This window comes from Pseudophryne corroboree, chromosome 1 (assembly GCF_028390025.1).
Source record: "Pseudophryne corroboree isolate aPseCor3 chromosome 1, aPseCor3.hap2, whole genome shotgun sequence".
Taxonomy (NCBI): domain Eukaryota; kingdom Metazoa; phylum Chordata; class Amphibia; order Anura; family Myobatrachidae; genus Pseudophryne; species Pseudophryne corroboree.
The window spans coordinates 308,515,277-308,531,658 of record NC_086444.1 but is presented as its reverse complement, the minus strand read 5'-3'; the positions used below and the strand labels follow the sequence as shown (position 1 = coordinate 308,531,658).

Below are 16,382 nucleotides of genomic sequence, written 5' to 3'. Positions count from 1 at the left end.
TTGGTTATTTGAGCTTTCATCACTCCTTTAACTATTATCTTGATTTCATGTAGTGTTCTTATCTATGTACCTTTTGTATTATGCACAATGTGACCTGATGTGCTTTTTATTCCTAATATGAATTCTGTTTTACAACATACCTGAAGGGAAGAATTAATTATTGCTGAGACCTTTTATATCTTTTGCAAACTTAAAGGAGATGTACTTATGATTGCAGTTTCAGAAAAACTTGCCCTTTGGGATCAGTCCAATAATGTGCGATATAATTACAAATGCCAATTCGCAGTAGTCGTGGTGACTCTTGTATGAACTCTGACCTGGAGGAAGTGCATGAAAAAGTGGAGAAACCATCCTGGACCCCAAAAAAGTGACAGCTGAGATAGCAGGATCATATAGACGGCTGTTAGGGCCATAAAGCACTGGAGTTTTTTTAAATGTGTCAAGTGAATGAGTGTTTCACTTTTTATTAATGGTTGAAAACTGATTGTCACGACCACCGGCCGATTCTCCAGATACGTCAATCTGAGAATCGCCGTGCGTGCCTACTGGATTACTTTAAACCCGAAACTGCCACCAGCAAGAAAGCATAGCGACTAAACGCAAGGCCGTCTTTGCTTTGGCCATCACACACACTTATTAATACAGTACAAAATAAAAGCATGGACCATGAGTTCTTTGGGCATAAGAACACAGAGCAGAACTAAAATTAGATGTTTAATTTCAAGAATATCTTCAGAGCTTTAGTTACAAAAAAGTAGTTAAAGATTATAAGAAATATTTAAAAGTACACACAGACCAGAATACAATTTCAAATAAAACAAACGAGGATCATTTCAGAAACCTAACTTACTCAACCGCAGGTAGGCCTTCTGTGTTGATGGATTTCACAGTGTAAGAGATTTGGGCCCTCATTCCGAGTTGATCGCTCGTTAGCTGCTTTTAGCAGCAGTGCAAACGCTAAGCCGCCACTCTCTGGGAGTGTATCTTAGCTTAGCAAAAGTGCGAACGAAAGGTTAGCAGTTCTGCTATTAAATATTTCCATGCAGTTTCAGAGTAGCTCGAAACTTACTCCTACCTTGCGATCACTGCAGACAGTTCAGTTCCTGTTTTGACGTCACAAACAGCCTGCGTTCGGGCAGCCACTCCCCCATTTCTACAGGCACGCCTGCGTTTTTTAGCACACTCCTGGAAAACGGTCAGTTCCCACCCAGAAACACCCCTTTCCTGTCAATCACTCACTGATCACTTGAGCGATATAAAACAGTCGTTCAGCCTTGTGTAAAACTGCAAAGTTTTGTGTGAAAGTACTTAGCGCGTGCGCACTGCGGCCCATACGCATGCACAGAACTGACGAATTTTAGCCTGATCGCTACGCCGCAAAAAAAATGGCAACGAGCAATCAACTCGGAATGAGGGCCTTGGTGCATTCCCAGCTGTTGTCTGTTCCCTCAGAAATGAACAACTAGTGTGGGAGAGAGGGGCAGATATAACCCCCTCACAGGTGCGGCCCCCACCTTTTCCTTAACTCTTTCAATGCTGTGTACCTAGGCAGTGAGAAACCAGAGTTACTACTTCCACTTTCAACAGCTGGCTTTCTTTTAAGTTTCAAGAGGTTAGTTTTTATTGACCTGTGATGTTCCTCCTAACTATAGTTTATAGCTTCTTAGATAAGGTAAGGGTCATAAACTAACCTGTGACTCCCCACAATACATCAGTGTCCTCTACTCCCATATCTGGGTAGCTAGGAGTTCACTTAGAGGATAGGCTGGCAGCCACGTTGTGTCAGACTCCATTACAATATACACAGATATTACATACAAGTCTTATATCGCTGGATGCAAGTAAATGTCCCATTTTGCCACACTGATCAGCAAGTGTTTTATCAGCATTTTGGGTCCAGAGAAATGCCTGTATAGTAAAAAGTTTCACCTCTTATCTGCAAGTTAAAAATACGCTCTCCCATCATTAAAATACCTCCACATACCTGTCCCACATCATTGACGTTATGATGTTGTTTTTTTTGTTTAGTTTTTTTGCACCAGAGGTTCAGAACTGCATACCAGCATTTTTATCTTTAATAATAAAAGTTTTTCCCTATCTTTTCACCTGCTCTGGGTGGTGCAGATAAAAATGTACAGTCAGGTCCATAAATATTGGGACATCGACACAATTCTCATATTTTGGGCTCTATACACCACCACAGTGGATTTGAAATGAAACAAACAAGATGTTGAGAAGTTCGATAGACTTCTTGGAAAGCAGCCACTAACCCCTATTGCACACTGTAACTGAAGCTGCTGCGGCCGCTGTAATAAATCCTTTACCTACGTACTCTGTCCCCAGTTAGCGTACACAGTCCCGTACTGTGCACGCACTTTGCGTACACACGCCGGAATAGCCGTGCAGCTTACACTCAGTGCATAGACACAGACCGACACGCTGAGAGCACGAGGCAGCTCTAGGTGTGGCAATTACACTATACAAACGCTCAACAGAAACTGAATGCGACACCAGTATTTGATTGTATGTTGTGGTCCAAAGCAGCAACAAGTAATAATATATTTGTAAAAGGGGATTACAATAAGTTAAAATATAAATGGTACAACACAATACAATTCAATCACAGAGAGAGAGTGTCACACCCAATGATACGTACGCTTTGTCGCTTGCGCTACCCGGATCCGGTCCCCAGCCGTCTGGCGAGACGACCTATGAGTCTTTAAAAAGCAGAGAGAGAAAGTGACCGGCCCAGGTGCAAGGTTTATATACCCTTGCCCAAAATACAATACAATGGGGTTGTATACTCTCCACCGATTGGTTGGAGTGATGGTCGTTTACAGTACAGGAGAGGTCATTGGTCGGTTTGAAGAGATGGGCGATGCCTTGGTCCAGAGGTGTGTACAGCTGGTCAGCTCTGGATTCCAGCCGCATACCAAGTACATAATAAACACAAATATACCTTTAATCTGCCTTTGCGAATAACTATTCGCAACGACATGCAATCTTCTCCAAACCAACACCGGATTATTACTCATAATTATCCGAACACGTAGATACCATGCATGATGCTCTGATCAGTTACTGTCCCCTCGCATACTGTAAAGGTGTATAATTCCCTTGTGCCTTGTAAATAAGTAAAAGTTGCATGAGGGGAAAGGGGAGACAATGTGTAATGTGTGTACTAAGTTTGGGAAATATGTAATGTGTGACAGATATTTCCATGTTCATTAGGTTACTTTGTTATGTTATCTCCAGGCAACATGATCCTACACATGAAATGACCAACCATTCTCAAGATACACACAAATATATATATTTATTTATTTCCCCGCTTTTATATCTATCTTTCAACGTTTTCTAGACTGCAGGCTGCCAGTAGTTAATAATTTGCAACCGCAGGCTTGTGTATCTATTGGGATATTTGTCTCCCATTGTTCTGGCCCCCACCAAACAATGTCTTGTTTGGTTTGTGTTTGTCTTTCTTCACAGACCAGGGGGTCTGTTCAAACATTGGAGTGAACAAGACATTGTGTTGGAAGGATGTGCATGTTTGGTTAGATTAGTGTGTGTGTGAACAGTGACTCGACACAGGCTGGGAACTGTGGCATGTGTCTGTATTAATAGTAAGAATCTTTCTGTAATTGCTCATACCACGCCCGTACGCGCACTCCCGTGGGAGGCGATTGTACGCAATTTGAGAGTATGCTGTATGCACGCCAGACTAAGTACATATATGGATGCCATCTGTGTGGTGTTTGCATGTGGTGTGTGTGTTGCAATATTTTCCGACTTCGACAATGTGCTTTAACTGCTTTAATTTGAGGGTATTTACATCCAAATCCAAACGGTTTCTATATGTGCCTACCACTTTTTAAGGGACCAAAAGTAATGGGACAGTTGACTCAAAAGCTATTTCATGGACAGGAGTGGCCTATTCCCTCATTATTTCATCATCAATTAAGCAGGTAAAAGGTCTGGAGTAGATTCCAGGTGTGACATTTGCATTTGGAATCTGTTTCTGTCGACTCTCAATATGAGATCCAAAGAGCTACTACTATGAGTGAAGCAAGCCAACATTAGGCTGAAAAATCAAAACAAACCCGTCAGAGATAGCAAAAACACTAGCTGTGGCCAAATCAACCGTTTGGAACATTCTTAAAAAGAGAACGCACCGGACAGCTCGGCAACACCAAAAGACCCGGAAGACCACGGAAAACAACTGTGGTGGATGACAGAAGAATTATTTCCCTGGTGAAGAAAAACCCATTCACAACAGTTGCCCAGAACAAGAACTCTCTCCAGGAGGTAGGTGCATATATGTATCAAAGTCAACAATCAAGAGAAGACTTCACGAGAGTGAATATAGAGGGTTCACCACAAGATGTAAACCATTGATGAAACAGGAAGTCCAGATTAGAGTTTGCCAAACAACATCTAAAAAAGCCTTTACAGTTCTGGAACAACATCCTATGGACAGACGAGACAAAGATCAATTTGAACCAGAGTGATGGGTAGAGAAGAGTATGGAGAAGGAAAGGAACTGCTCATGATCCAAAACATACCAGCTCATCAGTGAAGCATGGTGGTGGTAGTGTCTTGGCGTGGGCATGTATGGCTGCCAATGCAACTGGTTCCCTTGTATTTATTGATAATGTGACTGCTGACAAAAGCAGCAGGATGAATTCTGAAGTGTTTCGGGCAATATTATTCAGTCAAATGCTTCAGAACTCATTGGACGGCGCTTCACAGTGCAGATGGACAATGACCCGAAGCATACTGCGAAAGCAACCAAAGAGTTTTTTAAGGCAAAGAAGTGGAATGTTATGCAATGGCCAAGTCAATCACCTGACCTGTGTTACGATCCTGATGCTCAGGACAGGGGAGATCTTATGTAGTGAGTCCTGAGCACCAAGACGGAATGCTGGGATTGGAAAATGGGAAGGAAATAGCCCCTAGCACCCTACCTCCGTTGTCTTACCCGTGTTATCAATTCACGCCTGAACGACTATGGTTTCTTGGGCCCATGGCAGCCGCGTTTGAAGGGCGGATTAGGTCTGCCCAACTCCGATGCCCCCTCAGGTCTTAAAGAGAGACAAGGCGTGAACTGAGACAGGGTAATAACAAGGGGACCTCTAACTGAAACAACCACGCTAGGGGCTATAAACTACCTAAAAACTAAACGTATGTGCGGCACGCCGCCAAAGGAAAAGAACTACAAAGAAACCACTGTCCACTCCCCTACACGGCACCGCCGAGTTCCGGGGAGGACAGTGAAAGCGGAAACCTCCGCAAATGCACCAATTCACAGTAAAGTAAACACTAAGCGGCAGAAGCCGCTACTCACGAAACCGGGCGAGAACCCCAGATGACAAACAGGTTCGCAAGGACTAGAAGGATTCCCAGGACCGGCTTCGGACCTCCAAAGTACCAAAGGGCAGGGAGCAAGATCCACCAAACACGGCTGACAGAAACAGAGTTCTGCAAGGCAGGAACAGCATACAAGAAGCTATCACCGGCGGGGCTGCAGTGTGCTGTCTCACATAAAAAGGCCCTGCTGGCCAATAACAGGAGGGCCAGCAGGACCAGACCCTAACTACTAGTTGCCGTGCAGCTGCCCTGCTGCACGAGCAACCTAATTAACTATTCTTAGCAACGGGGAACGCGGTCCACCTGTGGCGTCCCCGTTGCTATGCACCCGGCGGCCCTGCACGCACGGCGTCCTGCATTGCCAGGGACCCGGCGGCTATCGTGCGCACGGCGTCCTGGCGCTGCTAGGCGCCGTGCAGGGGACAGGGAAGGAGAGAGGCGCGGCGGCCATGACCGCTGCTCAGTCAGGGCACGGCCGAAGACCGCCGCGCCTAACAACCTGAATCCGATTGAGCATGCATTTCACTTGATGAAGACAAAACTGAAGGGAAAATGCCCCAAGAACAAGCAGGAACTGAAGACATTTGAAGTAGAGGCCTGGCAGAGCATCACCAGGGATGAAACCCAGCGTCTGGTGATGTCTAAGCGTTCCAGACTTCAGGCTGTAATTGACTGCAAAGGATTTGCAACAAAGTATTAAAAAGTGAAAGTTTCATTTAGGATTGTTTAGTGTGTCCCATTACTTTTGGTCCCTTTAAAAAGTGGGAAAAAGTGACACACAAAGAAACCGTTGTAATTCCTACACCATTCACCTGATTTGGATGTAAATACCCTTATATTAAAGTGGAAAGTCTGCAGTTAAAGCACATCTTGTTTATTTCATTTCAAATCCATTGTGGTGGTGTATAGAGCCCAAAATATGAGAATTGTGTCGATGTCCCAATTTCTCTAACGTCCTAAGTGGATGCTGGGGACTCCGTAAGGACCATGGGGAATAGCAGCTCCGCAGGAGACTGGGCACATCTAAAGAAAGCTTTAGGACTAACTGGTGTGCACTGGCTCCTCCCCCTATGACCCTCCTCCAAGCCTCAGTTAGATTTCTGTGCCCGACGAGAAGGGTGCACACTAGGGGCTCTCCTGAGCTTCTTAGTGAAAGTTTTAGTTTAGGTTTGTTATTTTCAGTGAGACCTGCTGGCAACAGGCTCACTGCATCGAGGGACTAAGGGGAGAAGAAGCGAACTCACCTGCGTGCAGAGTGGATTGGGCTTCTTGGCTACTGGACATTAGCTCCAGAGGGACGATCACAGGCCCAGCCTGGATGGGTCCCGGAGCCGCGCCGCCGGCCCCCTTACAGAGCCAGAAGAGGTCCGGAAAAATCGGCGGCAGAAGACGTTCCTGTCTTCAATAAGGTAGCGCACAGCACTGCAGCTGTGCGCCATTGCTCTCAGCACACTTCATACTCCGGTCACTGAGGGTGCAGGGCGCTGGGGGGGGCGCCCTGAGACGCAATAAAACATGATAAAAATACCTTACATAGCTCCTGGGCTATATGGATGCATTTAACCCCTGCCAGAATATACAGAAAAACGGGAAATAAGGCCGCCGAAAAGGGGGCGGAGCCTATCTCCTCAGCACACTGGCGCCATTTTCCCTCACAGCTCAGTTGGAGGGAAGCTCCCTGGCTCTTCCCTGCAGTCACTACACTACAGAAAGGGTTTAAAAAAAGAGAGGGGGGCACTAATTAGGCGCAGTATTAAAACATACAGCAGCTATAAGGGGAAAAACACTTATATAAGGTTATCCCTGTATATATATATATATAGCGCTCTGGTGTGTGCTGGCATACTCTCCCTCTGTCTCCCCAAAGGGCTAGTGGGGTCCTGTCCTCTATCAGAGCATTCCCTGTGTGTGTGCTGTGTGTCGGTACGTTTGTGTCGACATGTATGAGGAGAAAAATGATGTGGAGACGGAGCAGAGTGTCTGTAACAGTGATGTCGACACCTGAGTGGATGTACTGTTGAAAATTACGTGACAGTGTCAGCTCTGTATAAAAAAAAAAAAAAAAACAGTGGTTGACATGAGACAGCCGGCTACTCAGCTTGTGCCTGTCCAGGCGTCTCATAGGCCGTCAGGGGCTCTAAAGCGCCCGTTACCTCAGATGGCAGATACAGACGCCGACACGGATACTGACTCCTGTGTCGACGGTGAAGAGACAACCGTGATTTCCAGTAGGGCCACACGTTACATGATTGAGACAATGGAAAATGTTTTATACATTTCTGATAATACGAGTACCACCAAAAAGGGGTATTATGTTCGGTGAGGGAAAAACTACCTGTAGTTTTCCTGAATCTGAGAAATAAAATGAGGTGTGTGATGATGCGTGGGTTTCCCCCCGATAACAATTGATAATTTCTTAAAAAGTATTGGCTGTATACCCTTTCCCGCCAGAGGTTAGGGTGCGTTGGGAAACACCCCCTAGGGGGGATAAGGCGCTCACACGCTTGTAAGAACAAGGGCTCTACCCTCTCATGAGATGGCCGCCCTTAAGGATCCTGCTGATAGAAAGCAGGAGGGTATCCAAAAATGTATTCACACACATACTGGTGTTATACTGCGACCAGCAATCGCCTCAGCCTGGAGGTGCAGTGCTGGGTTGGCATGGTCGGATTCCCTGACTGGAAATATTGATATCCTAGATAAGGATAGTATATTATTGCCTATAGAGCATTTAAAAGATGCATTTCTATATATGCATGATGCACAGCGGAATATTTGCCGACTGGCATCAAGTATAAGTGCGTTGTCCAATTCTACCAGTAAAATGGTCAGGTAATGCGGATTCCAAACGGCATTTGGAAGTATTGCCTTTGAAAGGGGACATTTGGGGTCGGTCTTTTAGACCTGGTGGCCACGGCAACAGCTGGGAAATCCACGTTTGTACCCCAGGTCGCCTCTCAAAATAAGACGCCGTATTATCAGGCGCAGTCCTTTGTTGGCAAGCGGACAAAAGGTTCCTCTTTTCTGCTCGTGACAGAGGGAGAGGAAAAAGGCTGAAGAGATTACCCAGTTCCCAGGAACAGAAATCCTTTCCCGCCTCTGCAAAGCCCTCAGTATGACGCTAGGGCCTTACAAGCTCAGGCACGGTGGGGGCCCGTTCTCAATGAATTTCAGTGCGCAGTGGGCTCACTCGCAAGTAGACCCCTGGATCCTTCAGGTAATATCTCAAGGGTACATAATGAAATTCGAGACGTCTCCCCCTCGCCGTTTCCAAAAGTCGGCTTTACCGACGTCTCCCTCTGACAGGGAGGCAGTTTTGGAAGCCATTCACAAGCTGTATTCCCAGCAGGTGATAATCAAGGTACCCCTCCTGCAACAGGGAACGGGGTATTATTCCACACTATTGTGGTACCGAAGCCAGACGGCTCGGTGAGACCGATTCTAAATCTAAAATCTAAAATCTTTGAACACTTACATACAGAGGTTCAAATTCAAGATTGAGTCACTCAGAGCAGTGATTGCGAACCTGGAAGAAAGGGACTACATGAGGTCTCGGGACATCAAGGATGCTTACCTTCATGTCAAAATTTACCCTTCTCACCAAGGGTACCTCAGGTTATGGTACAGAACTGTCACTATCAGTTCAGACGCTGCCGTAGGGATGGTCCACGGCACCCCGGGTCTTTACCAAGGTAATGGCCGAAATGATATCCCTTCGAAGGAAGGGAATTTTAGTTATCCCTTACTTGGACGATTCCCTGATAAGGGTAAGATCCAGGGAACAGTTGGAAGTCGGTGTAGCACTATCTCAGGTAGTGTTGTGGCAGCACGATTGGATTCTCAATATTCCAAAATCGCAGCTGGTTCCGACGACTTGTCTTCTGTTTCCTAGGGATGTTCCTGGACACAGTCCAGAAAAAAGGTGTTTCTCCCGGAAGAGAAAGCCAGGGAGTTATCCGAGCTAGTCAGGAACCTCCTAAAACCGAACCAAGTCTCAGTGCATCAATGCACAAGGGTTCTGGGTAAAAATGGTGGCTTCCTACGAAGCAATCCCATTCGTTAGATTCCACGCAAGAACTTTCCAGTGGAACCTACTGGACAAATGGTCCGGGTCGCATTTTCAGATGCATCAGCGGATAACCCTGTCACCAAGGACAAGGGTATCCATCATGTGGTGGTTGCAGAGTGCTCATCTTCTAGAGGGCCGCAGATTCGGCATTCAGGACTGGGTCCTGGTGACCACGGATGCCAGCCTGCGAGGCTGGGGAGCAGTCACACAGGGAAGGAATATCCAGGGCTTAGGGTCAAGCCTAGATACATCACTTCACATAAATATCCTGAAGCTAAGGGCCATTTACAATGCTCTAAGCTTAGCAAGACCTCTGCTTCAAGGTCAGCCGGTGTTGATCCAGTCGGACAACATCATGGCAGTCACCCACGTAAACAGACAGGGTGGCACAAGAAGCAGGAGGGCAATGGCAGAAGCTGCAGGGATTCTTTGCTGGGCGGAAAATCATGTGATAGCACTGTCAACAGTATTCATTCCGGGAGTGGACAACTGGGAAGCAGACTTCCTCAGCACGACCTCCACCCGGGAGAGTGGGGACTTCACCCAGAAGTCGTCCACATGATTAAAAAACTCGACAGGTATTGCGCCAGGTCAAGAGACCCTCAGGCAATAGTTGTAGACGCTCTGGTAACACCGTGGGTGTACCAGTCAGTGTATGTGTTCCCTCCTCTGCCTCTCATACCCAAGGTACTGAGATTGATAAGATGGAGAGGAGAAAGCACTATATTCGTGGCTCCGGATTGGCCAAGAAGGACTTGGTAACCGGAACTTCAAGAGATGCTCACGGAGGATCCGTGGCCTCTACCTCTAAGAAGGGACCTGCTCCAGCAAGGACCCTGTCTGTTCCAAGACTTACCGCGGCTGCGTTTGACGGCATGGCGGTTGAACGCCGGATCCTGAAGGAAAAAAGGCATTCCGGATGAAGTCATCCCTATCCTGATCAAAGCCAGGAAGGATGTAACCGCAAAAACATTATCACCGCAATTGGCGAAAATATGTTGCGTGGTGCGAGGCCAGTAAGGCCCGACGGAGGAAATTCAACTGGGTCGATTCCTACATTTCCTGCAAACAGGAGTGTCTATGGGCCTGAAATTGGGGTCCATTAAGGTTCAAATTTCGGCCCTGTCAATTTTCTTCCAAAAAGAACTAGCTTCAGTCCCTGAAGTTCAGACGTTTGTAAAAGGGGTACTGCATATACAGCCTCCTTTTGTGCCTCCAGTGGCACTTTGGGATCTCAATGTAGTTTTGGGTTCCAAAAGTCACATTGGTTTGAACCACTTAAATCTGTGGAGTTAAAATATCTCACATGGAAAGTGGTCATGCTGTTGGCCCTGGCCTGGGCCAGGCGTGTGTCAGAATTGGCGGCTTTATCCTGAAAAAGCCCTTATCTGATGTTCCATTCGGACAGGGCGGAATTGAGGACTCGTCCTCAGTTTCTCCCCAAGGTGGTTTCAGCGTCTCACCTGAACCAACCTATTGGTGGTTCCTGCGGCTACTAGGGACTTGGAGGCCTCCAAGTTGCTAGACGTTGTCAGTGCCCTGAAAATATATGTTTCCAGGACGGCTGGAGTCAGGAAATCTGACTCGCTGTTTATCCTGTGTGCACCCAACAAGCTGGGTGCTCCTGCTTCTAAGCAGACTATTGCTCGTTGGATTTGTAGTACAATTCAGCTTGCACATTCTGTGGCAGGCCTGCCACAGCCAAAAATCTGTAAATGCCCACTCCACAAGGAAGGTGGGCTCATCTTGGGCGGCTGCCCGAGGGGTCTCGGCTTTACAACTTTGCCGAGCAGCTACTTGGTCAGGAGCAAATACGTTTGTAAAATTCTACAAAATTGATATCCTGGCTGAGGAGGACCTGGAGTTCTCTCATTTGGTGCTGCAGAGTCATCCGCACTCTCCCGCCCGTTTGGGAGCTTTGGTATAATACCCATGGTCCTTACGGAGTCCCCAGCATCCACTTAGGACGTTAGAGAAAATAAGAATTTACTTACCGATAATTCTATTTCTCATAGTCCGTAGTGGATGCTGGGCGCCCATCCCAAGTGCGGATTGTCTGCAATACTTGTACATAGTTATTGTTACAAAAATCGGGTTATTATTGTTGTGAGCCATCTTTCAGAGGCTCCTCTGTTATCATGCTGTTAACTGGGTTCAGATCACAGGTTATACGGTGTGATTGGTGTGGCTGGTATGAGTCTTACCCGGGATTCATAAATCCTTCCTTATTGTGTACGCTCGTCCGGGCACAGTATCCTAACTGAGGCTTGGAGGAGGGTCATAGGGGGAGGAGCCAGCGCACACCAGTTAGTCCTAAAGCTTTCTTTAGATGTGCCCAGTCTCCTGCGGAGCCGCTATTCCCCATGGTCCTTACGGAGTCCCCAGCATCCACTACGGACTATGAGAAATAGAATTATCGGTAAGTAAATTCTTATTATGTATTGACCTGGCTGTAAGTCAGAAAATCCATGCAAGTTTGGAATTGGGTTGGAAATGTAATTTGTGTGTGAGTTCACTGTGACAACGGCTCGCAGGACCCAACTTGCACCTAATTGGGTTGACCCGTTATGTTACTTAAAACTGTTTCCTCCCCAGTGCAAATATGCTGAAGAAATTTAAATAAGTGACCAAGCTGATTGGATGGGGTCATCTATTTTGTCTTTCTTATAACTTTGGTAAGAGTGTATTCATTCACGAACCTCCAGGATTTCAGCCTTGGACTAAAGATCATTCTCTTGCTTTGAGAAATAAGTTTCCCCTGGATTGTGGCGTTCTCATACATGGGACCTCAACACCTTTGTTAGATATTGTTAGGGGGATCATCTGTCAAATAAAAAATAAAAAAACATCTTTTTTGAAAGCTGTATTGTCAACTACAAAATAGAATAACATTTTGTCAAGCTTTTGCAAATTGCTAAAATAATACAACTCTCTTCCCTGAATGGTATTGAAATTTTTAAAACTCGCACAGTAAAAGTCTATTTTAATGACTGCTAAACTCAGGTCTGCCTGCCACTAGGAAGTCAGGGTGATATCACTGTAAGTGTTCAGTGTGGCAGTAAAGCAGTTCCTAGCCTCATCACTGGACCACTGGTATCCAATCAGGATCATACGTTAGCACTGTTCAACCAGTGTTTATAAAGTTATTCTGTGGTGTGTTTTGCCAGATTATAATGTTAATATATGTCCAATTGCAGAATGGGACTTCGTAAACATGTCTCTTAATTTTGCAACAGAATTTGCTGCTCTATAAAAGAAACTGTTCATAAATAAATACATTTCCCACTGCCATCTGCTCCTGTATACATCCCTGGACCGACTTCTTCTTATTTTTCTGCAATTAGTAACTGCTATACAAGTACTGTACAGTCTACTAGACTCATAACAAGATGTGTACTGTCAGGTAACTAAACTGGAGACTGTAGTAAATGAATAAAAAGGAGTCCATTTCTTAATGATTCAAGAAAATGTTAAAATCAGTCTGTCCAGCTAATCCAGGCAATTCCTGGTGATTTGAATGGTCAATTTTGGACTTTGTCCAGTATTGTAAATATTGCGGCCAGGAATCATTGATCTGCACTGATTTAGAATTGTGCACAGTTTGTTCATTCCTGTAATTATCCATGAATTTCCTTTGTGCCCGGTTTCTCTAAAACTAGTTTTGGCTTTCTTTGTCCTTTTTGTTTATCCAGAAGACCAAAAACAAAAAAAAAGCAAAGGATGAGAAATGTGGATCAGAACTGACAACCCCAGAAAACAGCTCCTCCCCTGGGATGATGGACATGCATGGTAAGTATAAGAATAATGACTCTTTGGCATCTGTTCCTTTTCCTTGTCTGGTTGTTGTATTTATCACCTTTATAACTATCTAACGTATATACTGTATGAACAACATGGGTAGACAACAGCTGCCTGGGAGTCTCACTCTACTTGTACAGGGTGTGTTAAAGGGAAATGAATAAATGGTGTCCCAGTGTGGAAACTCTTATTTTGACACTGGGTTTGCCATGGGAATAGTCAGAGACTTGCTGTAGCTCTGCATTAATGGATTACTGATCTACTCAAATGTTAAAAATAAATAAATATATATATAAATGATCACAGATCTTTGAAAAAATCATTACATGAATGTACAGAGGTCCTAGATCTGTGACTATTCACGGTTTCATATTTATCTGCCTACTCTTGGCTTATTCCACTTTACTCTCATGGTTTGGGCATGCTGTTAGTCCATGTATAGGTGCACTATACCATTAAGAAGGGAAACATTCCTAACAATAAAGGGTACTCCTGTTTTTTCTCTGAGTCAAAAGGAATACACTTTATTTTTAGAAAAGTTTCCCTCCTTATACAAACATTTCACATCTCTATAGTCATGAAATCCAGTCTGTTCAATTTCTGGGGTTAAATAGTAGCTTTGGGAGGAATCATTGTGTGTGTGTGTGTGTGTGTGTGTGTGTGTGTATATATATATATATATATATATATATAATATTTCTCTGACGTCCTAGTGGATGCTGGGAACTCCGTAAGGACCATGGGGAATAGACGGGCTCCGCAGGAGACTGGGCACTCTAAAAGAAAGATTAGGTACTATCTGGTGTGCACTGGCTCCTCCCTCTATGCCCCTCCTCCAGACCTCAGTTAGAATCTGTGCCCGGCCAGAGCTGGGTGCTCCTAGTGGGCTCTCCTGAGCTTGCTAGAATGAAAGTATTTGTTAGTTTTTTTATTTTCAGTGAGATCTGCTGGCAACAGACTCACTGCTACGTGGGACTGAGGGGAGAGAAGCAAACCTACCTGCTTGCAGCTAGCTTGTGCTTCTTAGGCTACTGGACACCATTAGCTCCAGAGGGTTCGAACACAGGGCCTGACCTCGATCGTCCGTTCCCGGAGCTGCGCCGCCGTCCCCCTTGCAGAGCCAGAAGACAGAAGAACGATGAAATCGGCGGCAGAAGACTCCTGTCTTCATTAAGGTAGCGCACAGCACTGCAGCTGTGCGCCATTGCTCCCACAGCACACCACACACTCCGGTCACTGTAGGGTGCAGGGCGCTGGGGGGCGGCACCCTGGGCAGCAATTATATTACCTTTTGGCAAAAATACAGTTAACTGTGTATGTGTAAAAACCCCCGCCATTAAGTTACAGAAAACGCGGGACAGAAGACCGCCGCTGAGGGGGGCGGGGCCTTCTTCCTCAGCACACCAGCGCCATTTTCCCTTCACAGCTCCGCTGGAAGCACGCTTCCCAGGCTCTCCCCTGCAGTATCCAGGTACAAGACGGGTTAAAAAGAGAGGGGGGGCACATAAATTTAGGCGCAAATCGATACAAACAAGCAGCTATTGGGAAAATCGCTTATTAGCAGTGTAATGCGCTGTGGTGTGTGCTGGCATACCTTCTCTCTGTCTCCCCAAAGGACTTTGTGGGGTCCTGTCCTCAGTCTGAGCATTCCCTGTGTGTGTGCGGTGTGTCGGGTACGGCTGTGTCAACATGTTTGATGAGGAGGGTTACGTGGAGGCGGAGCAGGGGCAGATACATGTGGTGTCGCCCCCCGACAGGGCCGACACCTGATTGGATGGATATGTGGAAGGTCTTAACCGACAGTGTCAACTCCTTACATAAAAGGTTCGATGATGCAGCAGCCTTGGGACAGCCGGGGTCTCAGCCCGCGCCTACCCAGGCGACTCAGAAGCCGTCAGGGGCTCATAAACGCCCGCTAGTCTGATGGTAGACACAGATGTCGGCACGGAGTCTGACTCCAGTGTAGATGAGGATTAGACAAATGTACAGTCTACAAAAGCCATCCGATGCATGATTACTGCAATGAAAGATGTATTGCACATTTCTTATATTAACCCGGTTACCACCAAAAGGGGTATTATGTTTGGGGAGAAAAAGCAGCCAGTGACTTTTCCCCCATCTGATGAATTAAATGATTTGTGTGAAGAAGCGTGGAGTTCCCCTGATAAGAAACTAGTGATTTCTAAGAGGTTACTGATGGCGTACCCTTTCCCGCCAACGGATAGGTTACGTTGGGAAACATCCCCTAGGGTGGACAAGGCGCTAACACGCTTATCTAAAAGGGTGGCACTGCCGTCTCAGGATACGGCCGCCCTAAAGGATCCTGCGGATAGAAAGCAGGAAGCTATCCTGAAGTCTGTGTATACACACTCTGGTACTCTACTGAGACCTGCTATTGATTCAGCCTGGATGTGTAGTGCTGCAGCAGCATGGACTGATACCCTGTCAGACAACATTGATTCCCTCGACAGGGATACTATTTTGCTAACCATCGAACATATAAAAGACGTCGTCTTATATATGCGGGATGCACAAAGGGACATTTGCCTGCTGGCATCTAGAATTAATGCAATGTCCATTTCTGCCAGGAGAGTATTATGGACTCGGCAGTGGACAGGTGATGCTGATTCTAAAAAAACACATGGAGGTTTTGCCTTATAAGGGTGAGGAATTATTTGGGGACGGTCTCTCGGACCTCGTATCCACAGCAACTGCTGGGAAGTCGACTTTTTTTACCTCAGGTTCCCTCACAGCCTAAGAAAGCACCGTATTATCAAATGCAGTCCTTTCGGCCTCAGAAAGGCAAGCGGGTCAGAGGAGCATCCTTTCAGGCCAGAGGCAAGGGTAGAGGAAAGAAGCTGCACCAGGCAGCCAGTTCCCAGGAACAAAAATCCTCCCCTGCTTCCACGAAGTCCACCGCATGACGTTGGGGCTCCACAGGCGGAGCCAGGTGCGGTGGGGGCGCGTCTCCGAAACTTCAGCAACCAGTGGGTTCGCTCACAAGTGGATCTCTGCGCTGTACAAATTGTATCTCAGGGATACAAGCTGGAGTTCGAGGCGACTCCCCCTCGCCGTTACCTCAAATCAGCCTTGCCAGCTGCTCCCAGGGAAAGGGAGGTAGTACTGGCGGCAATTCACAAGCTGTACC

At 46.3% G+C, this 16,382-nt stretch overlaps 1 protein-coding gene across 2 annotated transcripts in view; it reads left to right on the top strand.

Moving 5' to 3' along the window:
* The window catches only part of BCL7A (BAF chromatin remodeling complex subunit BCL7A), a 60,364-nt gene that overhangs the window by 13,011 nt on the left and 30,971 nt on the right, over nucleotides 1-16,382 (top strand). For both annotated transcript variants that reach the window (XM_063964471.1, XM_063964470.1), the window contains one exon: nucleotides 13,129-13,225. In XM_063964471.1, the coding sequence (XP_063820541.1) occupies nucleotides 13,129-13,225 (97 nt within the window). The remainder of the gene's footprint in view (nucleotides 1-13,128; nucleotides 13,226-16,382) is intronic.